Raw genomic sequence first — 21,428 nt, 5'->3', positions numbered from 1 at the left:
CTCCCCTCGGAGACCAAGACGGTAGGAGGGCGTCAGCAGGACCAAGCTGGGCAGAGGCCCCACCTGCAGACCGTTCCTTCACACGAGCAACCTGTGACATCCGAGCTGGCTGTGCTCCGGGCAAAAGGAAACTGCAAACACACCTCTCTCTTCTTTTAACTGTTTATTGTATAATATAAAACTACAAAAGTAAGACTGCTCATTTCCATGTACATTTAATCTGTCCAATTGTTTTAGATTACAGCCCAAACCTACATTTGAGTACAGCCACCTGGGTTCCGATGTAACGTCTGTAATATTGCATAGAAAAGGCACAGCTCTCAGGTCTGTGGGGGAAAAGGTTACACCTCCTTTTTGACAAAAGCCCTCCTCAAAAACCATGCACCAAACATATCACTATGTACATCTTTTCCAAATCTTGGTGTTTTGCTCGTATGACCGCACTTCTCTTCCAAACTTGTGATCCCCAAAAGACGCCGAAAATTTTTATTGGCTTTGTCTGCAATAGCATTTGATCCTGGCTAATTTTCAAGAACCATTTAGACTCATTCTTAGAAGCCCTGAAAAGAAATGTACGTAAGTGGGAGGCACACACCTCGCTGCAACTCGCCATTGGCAGTTACAAGAAGTTAACCATTTATAGCCAGGACAGGTTAAATATACTCTTTTCAGTTATTTTCAGAAAGCATATAAAGGTCCAATTTGGAACAGCAAGATTTTGAAATTAAGACAATTCATACAAAGGATAACAATCCCGGCACAAAGTAGAGTCTCTCTCTTCTTTCTTATGTCTGTCATTTGAGAAGGCTGCCCTGTGGATTCATAATTCATTGTTTACCACAAGGGTGGTTAATAAATGTATGCTTTAAAAATGATCTGTAAGTTGACACTTTGGCTCTTTGGAGATTATTTATCTGAGAATTTTCCTTGATTGACCTCAGGGCAGTTGGGACACTCCAAGGGGCTATGGCAATAAAGAGCACGACTGAGAAAGACACTCAGGTGGAGGTGGCTCTGGCGAGTTCTTACCCTCCGGTGTGAATGAGGGTGTCAGTGTGGTTGCCCCCTCTGTCATAAAGAGAAAGTGCGACTAAAAAAACGTTTAAAAATATCAACCCTTTGATGCTTGATTTTCTTAAAAATTTGGAGGTATTAAAACATTCCTCATCCATACCTTTTGCATATTTCAAAGAGACCCATATTAGAGGAGAGAGTACAAATGAGTGTGGACTGTGCACATGATGAAAAGATCCAGGGGTCGGGCTTGGACCCCCTTGTAATACAGATTGAGAGAATACATTCCTACCATACATTCTGCACATGTTACGATCCAGATGTTGTGAGAGCTCCACAGTAAAATAAATATATTTACACAGAAAAAAAAGGAATAAATAACTTATGAAAAAAAATCACTTCAAATTCAAAGCTCTTATTATTCTGCTCTCATCTTGTCACTTCATTGCACATAACTGTCAATAACTGTCCTCTCCGAGCCCCACCCAGCATGTCTTTCTTGTAAAGGCACCTCCAACTGCCTGCTTGACTCTGAATGCCACGGGATGTCCTTTAGAGAGGAGAAGGCACTGCTGCCGGGTGGCATCTGGAAGCCCATCCTGCCCTCAAACTGGGACTTGGAGGTCACACACAGGCTCATGTTCTTCCCTGTTGGGACATCACTTCGTAAAAATAAGACACAAAGATAACTGGAACACTTGATGGTTTTGTTCTTTTTAAAAGGGGCCACTAATTTCCCACATCTTCCTCATTCAACCTTGAAGATCTAGAATTTATGGCGAGGGCGTCCAGAGTTAAAAAGCATTTGCCTGCTGCTGGGGGAAGGGAGGTGGGGTTTGTTTTGATCCTGAAGCCCAGCCTTACAAATGCGGGAGAGCCGCAGAACCACGTGTAGGCAACACTTCGCCGTGCTTATTTGAACTGCTGCCCAACATATGGGATTTGTTAAAACACACGATTTGCTAATCCAACCGAAGTACAGTTGTTCTAAGTTACTATCAGTCAGTTTTTAACAATGGCAAATCAGCCGCCTTACCCTGTTATTGTCCGGAATAATCAACACTATTGTGCACATCCATGTACATGTCTGTGGGCGGCATGTGGAGAGTTTGCTGGGTCCTCCAGTTCTCCAGAGTGTGGGGTCTGGGCGGACTTGTTCTCTACGGGAAAAGGAAGCCCTTCAAATAGACAGGCACAGTGACATTGGAAGCATCTATGACCACCCTCACCTTATCTATATGGTCCCTGGTCCTATCAAAGGAAATGACACATCTGCAGTAGTGAGAGGCGTCCGGTGGAGGGTGCTTGCAGGAGAAGGTGCAATTTGATCGGTTTCTCACTGCGCTACTGAGTTGATAATTAGCCTTGAAAAACACATTCAAGTGGGGGGAAAAAGTGAATCAGAATGAAGAAAGACTTAATCATACCATACACGAATCTTTTGCTTAGATGAGCAGTTCCTTCATCACAAATGTATTTGCTTTTCGCCATGTGCATTATAAAAACTATCTATGGCTTGTTTAAAGTGCCATTTTATAAAGCTGTCTTTTTTAATTGGCCAGAAAGACTCAATTTTATCCATGGCAAGAAGTGAGCAGAATTGGTGACTGAATATTGACAAATGACCAACAACAAAGACAACAACAACAACACAAATCCCATAATTTAAAAATTCTTAAATAAATATAAAAGTTATTCCTAAAGAAGCCATCTGCATTTCAACAATATAGGTTGTAACCAGCTAAAGTACCATTGGAAGAAAGAAAAAACTGAAACGGAAAGGCCATGAACAATTTCAGCAACAAGCATGATACATTGCAAACGTTTTAAAATTAAATATACACCACTAAGAATAAAAAGCTAGTTCTCAAGTGTCCTGGCAGGGGGTTGGGTAGATAGGGGGAGATGGCGAGGGGGAAGGAGGGGAACATGCATAGCAAGTCCTGTCTGTGTATTTGGGTAAAACAGCCTTGTAAAGTGTAGTTAAAGCAGTTGATTTCAGAAAGCAACCAGACTGGAAGCCATGACGTAATGGGACCAACTCCAGGTTCAAGAGTCATGGGTGTTACAAGAGTGCATCCCAGGCTGGGCGGAGGTGAGCCAGGCTCACGGTGGTGATCATGAAGATGCTATGTGCAGCACTTAGCAACCAAGGGAACGAAAGCTCTGGGGAAGGGAAGCTGGAAAAGATATTTGAGCAACATGATGGATGCCTTCAAGCAGGGGTTGGGGTGGGATGAAGAAGTAGCGGGTGGAGGGGTGGAGATTTTCTTCTGTACAAGCCCTAAGCATTGCAATAGGGTTTAGTTCCATGAAGAGGTTGGTTACTTCCCAAAAAATTTTGTTCGACTGTAAAATTTCAGATCATCATAAAAATTATGCCCAAAAGGAAAGATCTGGGGTTCTGTTTAAAAACAATAACAACAATTAAAAGCACAGACTTGGCATAAATACAGTGAGTACGCGGTAGCCTTCCCAGAGAGAGAGAGAGAGAGATAAAGAGAACCATCACATAAACCCCGAGCTACATGGCCACCTCCCGCCAACTGCTTAATGCGAGTTTGATGAGCAGACGTGGCTCTGGCTTTGGAAGTCACAGTGCTGGCGGGTGTTCATGCCAGGGGGTCGGTGCTTGTGAAATTTGGGTGTGACATCGCCTGGCCCTTCTTAAAGCGCTGTGTGTATATGTGTGTTTGCATTTGGGGACATCAACTGCGGATTGATTTGATCCAATTTTCTCTTTGCACCAAACACATATAAAACATTACAACTCTATAAAAGTACAAGTGCAACTTGTACATCTGAAGTTTGCAGGAACTATGTGAGCAAATCCTATCAAAATAGCTATCTCATATGTATAAACAGCATTTGTTTTTAGAAAAACAATATCATAAACTGCGGAATCTGTACAAAAATATAAAATAAATTTTGGGCAGCAGTTTCTAAACAGCCATGTAAATGCAACACTTACGAGGAGTAGTTAATGCCTCTAAAAAGGCTGAATTGCCAAGTCAACCTATACAGGGCGAAAATGCCGGAGAAGGTACTGAGATTATCTAAATAATATATATATATATTTTCTTCTTTTACCTCTTGCAATAAAACTTATAGAAAAAATAGACAAATATGCACATGCAATTTACAGCGTTTCCAACTTATTCCTTGTGCTTCACTTGAACTGTTTATTTTGTCATTCAGCATGGCGAAACTGTCTTCAAATGTATTCTTTCCTATTCCCGGGTAGTAGGTCTCTGAGGAACCACTCAAAAAAGCATATTAAAAGTGGTCATACTGGGATGAAGGCACTCCAACTCTGCTCAAAGCAAAAACTAGTGTGATCCTTGTGTAGAATGTTCTTTTTCTCAGAAAAAGGCAAGCCAGGGTGCATGCACAGTGCGGAGAGCTGTCGGGGTGCGCGGGCGCCGCGGCGGGGCCCTGGGGCTCAGGACCCGACCAGCACCTCCATGATGTGGTCCAGCTCCGTGAGGTCCATCTTGAAAGGCTGGCTCGGGGCGACGGGCTGGCTGCTGTAGGGGGCCAGCGTCTTGAGGAGGTCGTCGGCTGACACCGGGGCCATTTTTGAGGCCGTCCCCGACGCCGACGTGCAGGGGTCAAAATCGTACATGGACGTGTCGATGTCGGCGAACAGGATGTCGTCCAGGGTCAAGTCCGTCAGGAAGCCCGTGGACGTGGTGATCTCGAAGTTGCCGGGCAGGGAGTCCATCAGCTTCGGGTCGTCGGCTCGGCCGTCCTGGGGCCCCTCGGGTCTCTGAGCGCCGGCGCCGGCCCCGCCCGAGGCCCCTTTGGCCTCCGTGGAGGTAGATGTGGGACAGAGCTCCTCGATCTCGTCCAGGGCGGAGGAGAAGCTGTCCTTTTCCGGCGGGAGGGCTGGAGGTGCGAGTCGGGCGGGGGCCGCGGGCGGCGCGGCCGGGGAAGTGCAAAAAGTGTCGTCGTCCTCGAGCAGCGAGGCCGGGGTGAGGCAGGCCTCCAGGGGCGCGGGGCTGGCGAGCTCGCAGGGCGGCGCGGCGGCGGGCTGGCCGAGCGCGGGCGGCGCCTCCCGGTAGGCGGCGCCCAGCGGGTCGGCGGGCGCGGAGGCGGCGGGGAAGCCGGGCCGCAGGCTGCCTTCCTGCTTCAGCTCCTCCTGGATCCGCCTCAACATGTTGTTGATGAGCACGGTCTTTTGCAAGCTGGGCTCGGTGAGGGGCCTGTGGTTGTAGAGTTTCATAAGGGAAATGTTGAAGATAGTCTGGCGCTGTAAGGTGTAAGACACCTTGGACGGACCGTCGGAGGGAGACACGATTTTGCCTTCCAGCCCATCTTCATGCTCATCAAACTTCCGTTTTCCTCCTTTCCCCAACATATATCTGCCAAGGAGAAAGGAAGGAGATGGAATCAATTCCACAATGATTTTCCACCGTAAAAAAGACGCTGATTCAGAGGTCAGGGCCCGGACTTGAGCTCCCTGCCCAGGGCTGGTTACAACAGATGAATTCATTGGGAAATCCACCTTTGTATGCCGGTGGAGCAATTTTTATCACTGGGTAGTCTGTTGACTGAATTTCTTGAGAAATGTGTACGACACAGACAAGTTAAACGTTACCATGGAAACCGGGATTTTGACTTTCTCCGCTGGTCTGTGCTTGCGTTTGCATGCCTATGTTACCACGCGGGTTCAACTTCCCTCCCCCAAACAGATTTATTTTTAAAGCCCAAGAAGACACAGTGCTATGACTCAAACAGATAAAGATGTCATAGATTACAGCTTTAACACACCTGAAAGGATTCAAAGAAGCAAGTTGGAGAAAGGGGATTATGGACAATTTTGGCAGAACTGCCTGAGCTTTCAAAATGCCGTTTCCTTCCTCATTTATGCATAGAGACTTTCTGCCTGTTTGGTGACATGTGGCGAAGCACTTGGGCTGTGTTAAACGACCACCGTGATTGAGCTGCCACCGCTATTCAGTCTAGATTCAAGTGGAGGAATGTGGGTTTCCCAGCCCAAGATTTTCTGTGGCTCAATTTCACTGCATACAATCATGTCTGAGTGCAAAAGGACTAATTTCAAAATAATCTGCTCTAATTAGAAGCACTGCTGTTTGGTTACTGGAGATATTTCATAACAAAATACCTACTGTGATTCCAGAGATACATCTGGATTTCAAAGAGACGACGACCTCCTATCTCAGACCTTGAGCATTCGGGAATGGGTGCAATCTGAACTCCTGCCCACCTCGCTGGACACACACAGCCTAGGCAGCCTCCTGGTGTGCTCTGGCCTTAACGAAGGCACCCGCAGCTGGAGAGTTGGTCCTTCCTCTCAGAACTTCTCCCACCTAAACAGAGCAATCACAAGTCCACCGGCCTTTGCCTCATAGACCTCACTTTCTAACCATTTCATCAAGAAAGCTGTCCTTACGTCGTTCAGACCAGGAGACACGGTTCTAAGGAAGCCAGGCCCCTGCCTGCCCCCTCACTCCTCTACAACGCTCACCCAGACACGGGTGAATGCTCTCCTCAAGGACACTCACTCTTTCGGGTGTCTTCACATATGATAAAAGTGCTTTGTAGTTATCCAGTTTTTCTTCTAAAGGCGATTTGCCTTTTACTGAATTGCCTCTTTCATTCTTTTAACTCATCCCGCATCTACGCTGTCTTGGGACCTTCTGCCAGAAAGCAGGGAGTCTGGTAGGCGAATAAAGTCTGGTCTTCAAGGGGCTGGATATCTTCTCCCACACCCCGTTATCACTTAGAAATTATGAGTCTCATCCTAGAGGAATAAGGCTAACCCTAATAAAACTTCACAGAACCTCCTTCCAAGGCTGTGTGAAAGAAGGCCATGCTGCCCTCCAGGCGGACAGACATGCAGATGGACAGAGCCTGGCACACAAGGCCCGCCTCGGGTGGCTGCCTTCATGGGCCTCAGTCTCTAGGAGAGAGGGACCAAGACAGCTGCCACCAAGGCCAGGCAGCTTGAGAATGTGTTAGCACTCATAAAGAGTGTGGAGTTGCTTGTATGAAATGCTCTCCCTCACTTTGTAAACATTAAGAAAATGGCTGTCAATCACTAGGACTGAAGACCAGTCCCCATAATTAACTGTTCTCTGAGGCAAGGAAGGTAACAACTCACTTATCTCATGCTTCACATGACAGGAACATTTCCTACTGTTTAGTGCTAAAAGTCCCATTTGTATATACATTTTTCATAGAGCATTTCCTATCTAAAGTATCTGTATCCCATTTACAGGTGAGTGTGAATCAGAAAGGAGGTGATTTCATTTCACGTTAACAAAACTTTCTACTTTATGCATTAGATGTATTATCTGAACAACTGTGTTTTGAAACATAACTGTACTCACAATTACAGCATTTGTACTTGCTTACAATTTAAGCATTTAAAAGTAACGTCCAGAAAAACTCCGTTTTTACCAAAGAGCTCACTGGATGCATTTAATTATCATATAAAGGTGTCATATGATCTATATTATGTTATAATGTGACTGTACCCAATACATCCAAATGTGTGCGAGGATACACAAATGTGTACACACACACACACATTCTCTAAAATACTGTTTCTCAAAGTGTGGTCCAGGGATGGAGCCAGTCTGTGAACATTACTGGTTCATGATGAAGTAGAGCTACTGTATTGTTTAGAAAACCTTAAGCAGATTTACGAAGTAAATGTATCTCTGTAAACCTAATTAAAAATGAGGCTTCTATTTTACATTTTTGTACTCTGATTTCATTTTCTAGTAGTTATTTTTATCATGTTTTACTAACATATTACTCTATAAAGGAGGAAAACGCAAACAACGTGGTCCTTCATTCACAGAAAGTTTGAGAAGCACTGTCCCAAAACGTAAACCAAATACACACCTCAAAACAAATTAGTTTTAAAAAAACAGGAATGAAAACAAACAAAAAACCCACAACAAAACTAAATTGGTAAGCTCGTCACTACTCTGAATTTTTACCGGTTTTCTGGAGAAGTCACACTTTGGAAAGATGATGTAGTTTTAGTCATCCATACAGAGCTGTCTTTTAGAGACTTGTTGCCAGAAAAAACAGGACTTTCTCAATAACTCATATTTCTCTAGAAATAATCACTAACCCACAGAACTCAAATATTCTACATATTTAAATATTTTAAAAGCACTCAGTACTACAGGCATGTAGCAGAATTCCCACAGCTGAGGGAGATCTGTGGAGATACTTTTCAGAGATTTCAACGTGAGAAGCACCTAATTTCCACTTAGAATGACCCAGCTGGTCACAGCTGTGTGATAAATCCTAATGATCTGGGGAAAGCCTGATAAGACATCTGTAATGCTGTCTGGAAGAGGGAAGGAGGAGGGACCGTGGAAGCAAAACCTGCGAGCAGGAACAGGCAGACGAATCGACTCTTGGATGCTTCTCGAATGTGTCAGTAAGGACCCACGACAGAGTGTGTCTCAAAGCAGGTTTGCCTTCATTTTTCTATTTCATTTTATGAGGCAAGACGGGCTCTACACACCCAGGGCGATTGCGAAATGCACACAATCCTGGTTTGTAATCCTAATTCTGTGTTTTTATGGAAAGGAGTGAAAGACAACATAGTAAAAATCAAATCCATATTTTTACTTAGAACTTTAAAATTAAAAAAAATTTTTTTTTAATTTAAAATTTGTAAAAAGTTTTAAGTTTCCTCCAAGTTTGCTTAATACAGTGTGGAGTCCTGTCTTCCCACTCACAGGCCTCCAGCTCCTGGAAGTGGGAGGAGGTGCCAAGGCCTCTCAAGGTGCGATGTGAACACCACCTGTTCGAACAGACACAACTCAATGCCAAGACAAGCCTCTCAAGCACCTGAGGGCAAGGCTGCCCAAAGCCTTCTCCTTGGGCCCTCTAAGAAAACAGCAGTAGCTCCTGAAGCCTTTGGAGAGGCCCGGGACCTTTTACAAGGACTCACTTGGCTGCACTTCATTAGGGGCTTCGAGGTAACAGGAGGTTAGGGGGTGTCTGCGGTCACTGCCCGAAAGGCCGCTCGGCTGTGGAACCAGACACCAGGACGGTAGCCCCTGGTTCACCGAAAGGAGGGGCTGGTGACAAGTCTGGTTCTCAGGCCACCCTCAGGATCAGCACCCCTCTCTGCCTCCACCCTGGCTTGTGAAGACCCAGGCCCAAAGCCCACGTCTCCTACCTAATCTCTCAGGCAAAGGCCCCAAAGGGACCCTGAGCTTCAGGGCTGGTAGAGACCCCCACATGGAGGAGTGAGACGGGTGCTCCCTCCCTTTTCTGCCCACCCAAAGGGGTCTAACACCAACGACAGCCACTCATATTGAACATTCATTGGCTCTTACTTACTATAAGGTTTGAGATAAAACACCCTCCCTCTCCAATAAACTTGTTAGGAACAAACTCCTAGCATTTTGATTTTCTAAAACATAAATTTTGGCAAGCATTGACTGTAGCAATCTCAAGTTTTGAAAACAGAGAACAAAACTCACGGGGAGCAATATAAATGAACACTTCCCTGCCGGGAGTCTTCCAGGAAGTTTAATGCTGAATAAAACTCTCTGATACCAAACCTGGCTTTCAACTGTACAGCTTTCATTAGGAAGGACCCTGCCCTCAAAAGCTACAATCTGCCTGGGCAGATGATCAAAATATGTCACTAGGAGAGTCCTCAGAAGAGAAGGAACCAGAGCAACAGGAGAAGATATTACCTGACTACCTGGGGGTTTGCAATTTCAGATTCTGAATGACTCCCACAGTCAGGAGTCTGAGAGACTGAGAAACTGGTACAGACTGGGGTGATCAGCGGAGACTCCTGGAGACAGGATTTGAGGTTTATATTTAAGGCGGGGCTGTCTGTTCATGTCTGGTCTCCCACCCCAAACAGGAAGCCCTATGAGAGCACAGACTGTTTCGTCCAACTCCGTATCCTCAGGATAATGCAGCCAGTCCCTGATGCACAGAAGAGGCTCCAGAAATCGTTGCTGAATAAACAGTCAATGGAAAGAATGAGAAAAGATTGGAGGGACAGCCGGAGGACTGTAAAACAAAGACAGAGGTGTGTGTCTTTGGCCCTGGGTGTGAACTGGGCCCGAGAAGGAGGGTATGCCCAAGGGGAGGGCTGAATGGACCTCAGAGGGGACAGCTGTACAGGGCAGGCCCTGGGGCACAGAGAGGGGACAGGGATGCTCTGGTCAGAAAGCTCTGTGAATGCCTCTTTCAGTCTTTCATTCTCAGACTTGGGCAAGCCTCAGACTCACTGAGGGGGCTTGCTAACACAGAACGCTGCCCTCCACCAGCCCAGATTCCCATTCAGTAGGTCTGCTATGGGGCCTGAGAACCTGCATTTCCAACGAGTTTCCAGGTCTTACTGGTTTGGGAAGGTCACTTTGAGAACCATGGCTTCCTTTTTCCCTCAGCAGGCTATTTCATGTTTAAACCTGAGAATGTCTTTACTCAATTTAACCTGAGTTCGAAGGACTTCCCTATTTGTGCCTAAGCAAGTAAGAAGAAAAGGAATAAATAGCGTTTTTGTGCTGGCAACTGACATTAAAAAACAAAGATTCTATGCAGAATAAAGTTGTCTTCAGCTCAATTTTAATGATGAAACAGCTTCTCAGACTGATACATCTGGTCCCACTGGCTCACTGGGGCCCAGATTCTTCTTGGTGTGATCTCAGAGTGAATGGCAGTGAGGCCTTATGCCAAAGTCCAAAGAGAAATGGAAATAGTACCTATGTGTTAAAAAGGAACATTCCACAGTTTTTATATTTTTAAAGCATTAAGGGAAAAAATGCAAACATTAAAAAAAGCAATCAAAAAAGTTTTCATATACTCACTGTTTTTCAAGTATTTAAAAGCTGTGCCTTAAGATTTTTTAAATCACTCTCCTTTAATGTTATTTGAACTGTCAAAATAAATGTTATTTTAAAATAAGAGTGTTATATCACGGGGGAGTGGGTATAGCTCAGTGCTTAGCATGCACGAGGTCCTGGGGTCAATCCCCAGCACTCCCATTAAAAAAATAATAATACATTTAAGAAAAAAGAATATTAAATCTACTTTGGGCAAATCACCACTTCTGCCATCCCCACTAACAACAACAAAACCCATTGCTTTAACTTGCAGCCCTCTGGGGCCAGTAGTGCTTCCTAGGGGCCCAGAGCCTGATGGCTGACTGACAGGCCCCTGCGGGCAACATCACCACTGGGGCTAGTGACAGACCCGAACCAAGAGCCCTCCGGCCTCAGCCCCCAACACAAGCTGGCTTTCTGGCTCAGTGTGGATCAAAAAGAGGCACGGAAGACTGCACACCATGCTTTAACTCAACTCATCCCAAACAACAGTCATTACTCCAAACAGAAGGAAAACCCTCCATTTCATCCTATACAGTGTCCAAGGGGACTACTGGCACAAAAGGTGTTTAAAAGAAGGTCATTAGTCCCAATTTCTGAAGGGAGAAAATGATGGGGGAAGGTGTGACTGACCGCAGGATCAAAAAGGCAGCTAAGAGGGGAGGTGGGAGGCCTGAACACTGGGGAGGGTGTGGAAATGGCTCCCAGCTCAGCACCGTCCAGGTGGAAGGAGGCTCGTCCACACAGAGGCCGGTGGCTGGGGGACTCCGGAAGTCACTGCTCTGAAACACGCAAAGCCCGATGGTCCGCATACTGTGTCCACATTCAAGAGCCTGTTCCAATTTCCTTTTGGACTACCAGAAATCATGTGTTCCCTCCTCTCAGGAGTGCAGCAGGCTTCACGATGAAGTGACAGGTTGTCTCCACAGTCAGTTACCAAGGCAGAGCTGAGCCCTGGCATCTGCCCCTGGGCAAGCGTAGTTACTAGTGAGGCCCTTGGCTCTTGGGGAGCTGGTCACGGCCTACTTCCTCACCTCAGTGCCGAAGACCTTGGTGCCTGCTTTGGGTTAAGTCACTGGCCTGCACACTGGGGACCTGTGAGCATTTCTGTATGCCTGCTTCACCAGTTAACAGCTCTCCAGTTAAAGACTCCTCATCCAGTGGGGAGCTCTAAGAAGCCATGTCCCTCATCTCCTCAACTGTGCCGTCCTGTGTGACCACTGGTGACCACTGGTTGCTGTAAAGTCCAGAAGTGCTCACACTGACACTAAAAATCATAAAAGCGAGGCACCTACAGTAATGCCAACAGTTCAGAATGACGGTTTTTCCTCATGGATCTACCCAGTTTGGAGGAAAAAAGAAGCTCAGACAAGACGTGTGATGAGTGTCTTCAAACAGGCTAGCAGGGCTGTTTCCTCACTGACAACCTGTGCAGCCAAACCCAAAGTCCTTTAAGTGGAAACATATTCTTTCAGTTTCTTTTGGGGGCAGTGGAAGAAGAAAGAAAAGAGTGTCCCTGGCAAAATTACGGAGTGTGTGACAGCCTTCTGAGATCAGGAGAGGCTGGCCCGAAAAGCTGGTGAGACCCTTCGGAAACACACGCTTCTCACATCTCTCCTCACCCTGTACCCCTGCCTTCTGAGGTGGTCCAAAGGGAGAGCCTCCGTTCTTAACAGGACCCCTCCCACCACCCGTGGGTTCTCCGGTCTGAGGGTCACACAGCAGCTTCCAGGCAGGAAGGAAAGCCAGGCTGGCTTAGACAACTTTCTCCAATGTTAAAATATTACACCTTAAAAGACATATAGGACTTAGAAATCTGGTAACATCTATGCTGTTAACCCCTTTCCTAATGAATGCGCTGGGGCTGGGGCAGGAGTGGTGGCAGTACCCCCAGAACTGGGGTGGTGAGCCTCTGGGAGGGGTCAAGGGGTCAGCACTCCCAAAGGCCGCCTGTGGACCCCAGAGTGACTGCCTGTGGCCTCGGGGAATGGCAGGAAGGCGGGCAAAATTCCAACGGGGAGAAAGCCTCTGCGTGTTTACAGACAGGGTGGGTGAGGGCTCCCTGAAGACATGCGAGAGTTTGTAACTGAACCCCTAAAGCTGGCCGGATCGGGGAAGCTTTTCTTTTTTTAAACCCAAGCTCATCCAGGATGAGGTCCCTGCAGTAACATCCATGTTAATTGGTAAGTAAGACAAAGCCTTCCCTAACAAATCAGCAATGTAATTATGAAGCCAGTCACTAGATCAAGCCAGTTAAGCGCGCTCGGCGCGGCTCCGGGGCTGTAACCCGACACCACTGTTTGCGGCAGAGCCTCCCCTCGGCTCTGCGGGCGGCACGGGGGGCACGGGGGGCGCGGGGGGCGCGGGGGGCAGCGCACGGCTGTTTATCGGGATCAGGCTCTGCCGGGAACAATCCTCCTTGCTTTCTTGACAGCGCCTGAACGCCTGGAGACCAACCGAAATTCGGCCAGGAAGTCGACCTCCAAGTCAATTAAAAAACAACTTTTACTGTTTGGGGATGTTTCCTTCAAGCCTACATTTTTAAGAAGCTCTAGCTTTCCCTCTCAGGATTTTTACATGCTTCTATTAAATTGAAGACAGTTTCTGAAACTGCTGGTTTGTCAAATACCATCTTTGCTCTTGGAAAAAGAAAGCAACATTTTAAAATGTTGACAACTAACTGTATTTAGCAGGCAAAATAGTCAAATTCTGGAAGAGAATGTTTGAATATTTCTTTGGAATAAATTACGGCCTTGTTAATAAACATCTGGAAAGAAAAACAGCCTTTTTAGAATGTAACTGTTAAGTAGTAGAAAATGTTTCTAGTACCCTGTCTTATTGGTTCCTCAGCCAGCTGGGAATTTTAGGTTTTCAACCTAATTCTGAGGAAGCTAGGGACACCAGTCACCTTCTTCTAAAGTGAGACAGTGAGAATGCTAACAACTCTTTTATTTTACCTAACAATTCTGGCTAAAAGTACTGCACACTTAAAGTAAAAGATTGAGCAAAATTTCAGTTTCTAAGCTGAAGTTTAACAAAAACATACTCAATATGATACAATGCCTGAAATGTACTTTAAAATACTCTAGGGAAGAAAAAAAACCTCTGTGTAGGTGAAACAACTCTGACAAAATGTTGGTAACTGTTGAAGCCGGGTGATGAGTACAAGGGGGTGCACTGTACTTTCTCTTTACTTTTGAGCGTGTTTGGAATTTTCCGTAAGAAAAAGGTAAAAGAACACAACACACCAATATACATTTAAAAAATTCTACAAATTAAAAAATCAAATAAATACAATAAACTATTTATATCCTCTGTGAGAACTATTATATTAACTTGATAGGTTATTCACACAGAAGAAAGCTGTATATGCTCTAAGTAAACAAGTGTGCCCAGTACAAGTGGGAACTCCTCTTGAGCTCTGAAAGAGCATCACAAATAACCACAAGGGGGCGCAGCAGAGCAACAGGCACCCCTTTAAGTCTGATTATTCACAGCAATTTCTACCTACAGATCTCTCAAAGTATACACATTTCCAAGATTGTTCCCCAAATCAGGTCTCAATAGAACACTGCTAAGCAAGCAAAGAGCACTGCCAAGAGCAACTAAATTATATTATGCTATGGTTCAAAATCTGAAAATACTGTATGTACAATAGGTTGTTGTAACACTGATGTTTCAAAAATCATGGTTAAAATCCCTGGAGGATTCCTGAAGTCAGCACAAAGACACACAACAACAAACATACAACCCGGGTCATAAGATGTGGACTAGGAGAAGCCAGCAGTTCAGACTTTCCAGTGGGGGTCCTAAAGAGATCTCCCAGCCACACAATGAGTCTCAAGGTTAGTAGTAGGAATTTTACTAACATAGAAAAGCCTTCAGTAATCCTATTGCTTCTCAATAACAAGAAATTACCTCCACGCTGAACAGAAATGGCTTCAGAAGTTTCAGGGAAAACTTCATAAAGAATATTGGGAAGGAGCCATTTAATAGTAAAGTGTAACTCAGGTAAACTAAAGACAATGAAGCAAGCTGACTGTTTTTAATTTGCTGGAATCCTTTCTATTCAGATTACAAGCTGAGGTTCTATGATACTGCATGTTCAATAATAATGTTCCTAAGAGACAAACTACTATCACCAATCTTTCCATTTGAACTTTGGTAAATATGAACATATTATATTATTTTTATAAATAATATATTGTAGTCATCAAAACTAGGAGGCTACTCCATACTAATTTGGTGTCAGGAACACATCTTTAGCATGCTGAATAGAAAGCCTCATTATCATTAAGGGAGGAAATTCTTAGATTTGAATACTTTCCCCTAAGGTTACGTGCCAGTAAGGGCTAGCCAGCCTTGCTCCACCTCCATTCCCGTGCACAATGAAAACATTTTTTTTCTCCTGTACTTATAATTGCTTGTATGGGATTCTGGTTTCAACCCTCCCAAAGCATCTTTTCCCTGAAGATACGATGTTTTCCCCCTCACACTAGAGACCCTGAATGAACAATGTCAAGGGGAGAAAAGGCTTAGAGTAGAAACCAAATGCTTTCCCCTAAGTATATGACAGAGTTTTGTTTTGTTTTGTTTTTTAAAGAGGGCCCTCGGATCTATAAAACAGTCGCACTAAAACAGATAAAAATATAATTTGTTAGAACAAATGTGTGAAAAATAAAATTGCATCTTAGTTAAAACAAAAGATTACTTGGGGGAGGGTATAGCTCAGTGGTAGAGCCGGCTCCTAGCATGCTGGAAGTCCTGGGTTCAATTCCCAGCACCTCCATTAAAAAATAAATAAGTAAACCTAATTACCTCCCCCCATAAAAAAAAATTTAAAAAACATTTTAAAAAACTGCAAAAAAACATTAAAAAAAAGATGCTAAAAAAAAAAAAAAGCCGCCTCTCTCTCTCTCTCTCTCCATCCTCTTCAGAGACAGCCCGCACTCTCTCTATGGAGTGTGTATCTACTTTAACCCGAGCTCCCAACCCCCACACCTCATGGCCTTTCTCTTGCCTTCTGAAACAGCCTACACTCTTATGCAGTATGTACCTCTCTAAATAAATCTGACTTTACTAAAAAAAAAAAAAATTACTTTCTAGGTTTTGTTAGCCAACTACTTGTCACTAACAAATAACAAAAACTAAGTACTTCATTGTGAAGTGTTTTTATGAAAGTGTTTCTTAAAGGTTATTACTAGTTTTAATCTTCTTTGCTTTCAAATTGGGAAGGCTTAATTACTGTGAAAAATAACACTCGAAAGAAGACATGCTATAAAATATTCCTCACAAATACTGAACATATTTCATCTTTTAACTTTCACATTCAATCTAAAGAGAAAACCAGAGAAATGTTCTTTATTATTTACTCACTGAGTAAAACTAAATATACTGTATGGTTCAAATCAGGATTCCTTAAAAGAAAACTATCACACTTCTACAATATGACGTATGAGTATAAAAACTAAAGGTACAAGACGAAAGAAATATACTTAAGAGACATGTAAAAGGGAGGAAATAACTATTCTACAATGTAAATATCTGTTCCATGTAATAAGCAGCATAGATATTCAGAATGTTTAGTCAATTCTAAGAATTAGACAGGCTTCTGATAAGGTTTTACAAAGCCAGTTTAAACTTTATGTCATATACGTGAATAATTCACAAAGTAGAAAAAGGAAATGAGGATACAAACTAAACTTGAGGGCAGTTGAGTGATACTTTGTAAATGTGGCAGCCATTTGTTTTTAAAAGTGATTACTTTGGGGCTATTTTGAGATAAAATTTATTTCTTCCCGAGGACTTCTGGGTATTGATAACTAATGGCCTGTAGAACTTAGCACAAAGTCACTTAGTCAAATAGAGTAAAAGGGATCAGAGTACCACACTGAATGGAAAAGATATTTATTTTCTAAGGAAACTACCTTTCAGTACTTCAACTTCGATGATCTTCAAGGACCTTTAAGGAGACCCTGCCTCCAAGCTACCAGCCCCGAACAGTCCTTTCATCCTGCCAAACTTTAGGGAATTTAGAAGCAAGAAGGCAGGTGCCACTTGAGGAATCCATATTTTGAATGTGTTAACCAACTACTGTTAGCTAACAATCATCACCAAGTAAAACCTATTTTATATTTCTGGACATAATAAAAATCTTTTCAAAAAGCAGTCTGTTTAAGAAACTGTTCGGAAAAGACCATCATCAGGTTGGTGACAAGCAGAGGGGCAGGGCAAAAATTTCTTCATCATCCACGGACCACGGTGCTCAGGTTCCTCCACCAGATGGGTTTTCTGTGACAGCAGGGAAGACACAGAAGTACACACGTACATGGAAGTTCCCTCCTTAAAAAAGGAAAGAACTCTGAAAAGCAAATCTGCATCCAGAATGATTATAAAATGGGATAACCACTAAGGGAGGATCAGATTAAAACAGTTGCCACCTCATTATCTCACTGGTGTGGCTAGAATTTTATGCAAACCTGTTCTGGTGCAGAGATGACCTTGGGACTTTCAGATTCCCTGAGTTTAACTCAACACTTCTACACACCAGGGTGGGGTACTCCCACAGGCCTGCTCCAAGCCCAGGGGTTGCGGCTGGTGTGGAATGATAAGCAGTCAGCCAGGAGAGCAGAGCAAGGGGCTAAAGGTTGATCTGCAGCAAGTAATGCTTCATTACTTAATTTTCTGACCATGGCCTAATCAAGTAATACTTTTTACTTTCATTCAACAGGTTCGCACAGACCAGTGTAACCAAGAGTGTGTGTATGTGTCCTTAAGAGCCAGAATCCCTTCCCCTTCACTATTCTATGTGAGATGCCTCAGAAACACAGAAACGCCTGGTTTAGCGTCTTTTCAGTTAACCGTCTATGATAGGCTTTTTTTGAGAGAGCGAGGGAGAGGGAGAGAGAGAGAGCGAGAGCGAGAGCGAGCGAGCGAGCGAGCGAGCGAGAGAGAGAGAGAGAGAGAGAGAGAGAAGCTTAGAATTAAACAGCAACTCTGCAAATCTACAGGTTTTTGCAGAGGCCCAAAAGATAGTAATGCAGACATGAATTCGTTTTAAGAACTGAGGTTTGCTGCTACCTGGAGTTACTAGAGAAACAAAGCTGCCTTTGGGCACCTCAAACTAGTCAGACCTGCTGTAGCAGTTGCACAGTCGGCTCGGATCTGTCCTCCACTCTCCTCCCTCCAGCCCCCACCCCACGCATCCGCATTGCTCATTCCACTCGGGGCGGGGCCGAGCGGGCACACTCAGCCCCCGCTCTGCCGTCCTCGCGTCCCAGCGAAGGGGCAGGGCCAGCTCTGGACACACAGCTTGCGAGGGGAAGAGGAGGCCAGACGAGAGAGCGAGCAGATGCCGCCTCCATTCTGAATTGAAAGCTGCAGTGGGTGCAGAATACAGCTTCTGTGCTCCCGGGTTGCTAAGATAGATACATCAAATTGCCGGGTTTGCTTCAGTGAATCCTGGCAGGGATTCCCAATTAAGTTCAGAGGAGAGACGGGAGATCCTGAGAGGGGACGAACCAGGCTTTCCAGCTCCAGGAGCCCTCAGACCACAAAGAGAGCAGAATTTCCAAAAGGGAGTTTTCATTGTCTGGATGTACTGCTTGTTTAAATGATCAGCATCTGTTTTGTCCTATTAGGAGTCATGTGTTTTCAGAGATACTGTAATAGTTTTTATTTTGAAATTTTTATTTGTATTTCAAAGAAAATTTTTAGACAGCCAAGCATGTTTTGTCTGTCTCATGATCTTCAAGGGAAAAAAAACACACACACACACAACAAGGCATCTATTTACTACCCAGAATAGGAATGTCGTCTTATTGGCCTGACATATGCCATTCACAGATTCATACAAAGAATGAACTGCCACACAGTGCTCGTGGAGAAAGACACTGCTCTGCACAATGAGTGATGGGCGCTCCAGGGGACACTGCTGTTCACAGGGTTTCCCAGCATCTGCACAGAGGGCAGAAGTTTGCCTTTAATATCAACTGCACTGGCCATTGGAGACAATCATGTTGTTTAAAAGACAAGCCAAGTTTGGCTAGTTGCTGTTTCCTTCGAGAATATGAAAACTGAATTAAACACCCACACAATTCTTATGCAGGAGTCTGAGCTGGTGGGCTTCTGTCAATTGTGTAAGGACTAATTATTAACTGTCAGTAGGAAATACAGAATTTGTGTATATGTAGTGGCCATAGCATTTTTAGGTGTTCCTGTTCTGCTGGTCAGTGTTGATTAATGGAAAGACCTATGAAGGTGGGTGTTTCCTTTATTTCGAGGCCATTTTCACTTAAAACTGCAGCTTGCGGGGTCGGGGAGTGGGGGGCTATATAGCTCAGTGGTAGAGTGCATGCTCAGCTCTTACGACGTGCTGGGTTCAATTCCCAGTACCTCTATCAGAATAAATAATGAACAAATCTAGTTCCCCCCACCCCCCAAAAAAACAAAATTGGAGCTTGCCCTCCGGTGCCTTGAGCGTACACCTGATCTTTGCACTCAGTAATCAGAGACACCTCGCTCTCTGTCTCTCTCCCCTCTCCCCGCCTTCTCCTTTGACAAAAAACTGGTGCAACTACAGCTATTTCCTATAGGATATGCCGTAACAGTAAATACGAAATTTATGTAGCAACAAAGTTTTTAAAAATTCCACAAGTGAATCAAAGTTCACACTCCTAAATACCATGTTTATCTATACATATTTTAATCTATGTTGTAATACTGACAAAGCCGTCCTGATTTTTTTATATAAATGAAATATAAAATAAAGCTTCATGCTTTTGCTAGTGTTCTTTAACAAGAAGCCACAGTAAAAGAAACCTCTAAATGTTCCTGTTGTAGTTTTTATCTTTCTTAGTAACTAAAGTGTAAAATATGTTGACCGAAGGCAAACTTTTACTATAATTTGCTACTGATAATTTGTAGTATGCTTTTATTTTTTTCTGTCTATTGACCGAAAAAAATCTTTATGTATTTTTATATACATACATACATATGTATGCTCAACCTTCCCTTATATTTTTTAATCTGTTTTGTGTGTGTGTGCCTTTCTCAGTAGCAATGTAACTTTTATTCTGCCATTGGAGTGCTGTTTAAAATAGTGTATGCCAAAAGCTATCAGCTGCTACACAAATTTGAGTGAATTTTAAAATATCAAAATATATACTATTTGTACTTATTAATAACTCAGTGCATGGCAACTGGGTAAAAATTTATATTTCAGTTCCTCAGTTAAATAAAAAAGCTTTCAAGGGAACAATTCAGCAAACAGAAGTCTAAAGATTTTCTTAAACTGAGTTAATATCCTTCTCTTAGTTTTTTAAGGGGAACATGGCCAAGCAGCTGTTACCTAAGAAGCTGTGACACTCGCCTGACAATAAAACTGTTCCCTAGGACACTCTTGTCGTACACCTGGTTGGTATTGCAAAATGTGAGTCTTCTCTCCTATCTGCCGTAATAAAGCAAGGAACAGAGCTGAATGTTTAAAAAAAAAAAAGCTGTCAAATCCATTTCATACGATTTCTCACCTGAGAGCAACATGATTATGCCCATTTTAATTAGGGGAGGGAAGAAGAAAAAATTATTTTAAAGGATCCCAAACTTGATGAACAACATAAACAACCTACATGAAACATATAATACCTCTAGATAAATCAATAACGCTAAAGGAAAACTTTTTAACATTTGTCCTCCCCCTCCCCCATGAAAAAACTGGTAAAATGAATGGGGAAGCAGAGATCCAGGAGCAAGCTATTCTTGCTTGTGCCAGAAGCTGGGATCTCAGGATGGGTATTTTCATCCCCAGAGGACACCCTACCACACTCAAATCAGAATAGACTGCTATAAAAAGGGGGAGGAATGGGAGGAGCTCTTGGGGGAGATATGCCTTCTGGGTAGCTGAACAACTATCCCCCTCATCAGCAAAACAACCCAGAGGCTCTCAGGTGGACTGTCCTCCAGGGGTTGAGTGGAGCCAAGAGCCCACTTCACTCTTGTCAGAGACCAGTCCCTAATTATAAAAGGCTACTTTGAACACTTAAGGCCTCAGGGATCCTATTGGCTACGACAACTCCTAGGCTCTTTACACACATTGTGAACATTTCCTAACATACATTGGGAAACCAAAACAGCCTATTTCCGAACAAAGCTTGAAAACATTTACTATCTTCCTTAAGACCAGATGAGGCTGCCCAATTTGATTCAAATTAAAACTGCTGTCTGAGGCTGGATGTCTCACCCTCCTGATTGCCCTTCCCCATTCAGAGCCTGTAAAAGCTTACTTTCCACCTCCCTGAAACATCCTGAAACCACCCAGCTTGAAAGCAAAAAGTTATTCTAAGACAAACTATATCTAATCTTTTTGTGAAACTTAAGACTAAATGCAGAACTTTATTCCCATCTCTATTACTATTACTTCTGCTAAAAGATAACTCCCGGCCAAGAAAATTAAAAAAAAAAAAAAAAAAAGAAAAATTCATGATTTCCTCTCGATGCAATGGCCCTCTGACGGCACCCTGTCTTAATGGTACAAAGTCCAGGGCTTGGGACAGCTGGCTCCCCTCAGCCCCC

At 43.9% G+C, this 21,428-nt stretch overlaps 1 protein-coding gene across 2 annotated transcripts in view; it reads right to left on the bottom strand.

Annotated features, from left to right (window-relative positions):
- Positions 1-150: 150 nt before the first annotated feature.
- SERTAD2 (SERTA domain containing 2) overlaps positions 151-21,428 on the bottom strand; it is a 105,539-nt gene continuing 84,261 nt past the window's right edge. For both annotated transcript variants that reach the window (XM_064494445.1, XM_031467143.2), the window contains one exon: positions 151-5,378. In XM_064494445.1, coding sequence (XP_064350515.1) covers positions 4,457-5,374 — 918 coding nt within the window. In that variant the 5' untranslated portion in view covers positions 5,375-5,378 and the 3' untranslated portion in view covers positions 151-4,456. The remainder of the gene's footprint in view (positions 5,379-21,428) is intronic.

The sequence above is a fragment of the Camelus dromedarius genome, chromosome 15, assembly GCF_036321535.1.
Source record: "Camelus dromedarius isolate mCamDro1 chromosome 15, mCamDro1.pat, whole genome shotgun sequence".
NCBI classification, from domain to species: Eukaryota; Metazoa; Chordata; class Mammalia; order Artiodactyla; family Camelidae; genus Camelus; species Camelus dromedarius.
The sequence above is the reverse complement of the archived record's forward strand: the minus strand, read 5'-3'. Positions and strand labels throughout refer to the sequence as shown.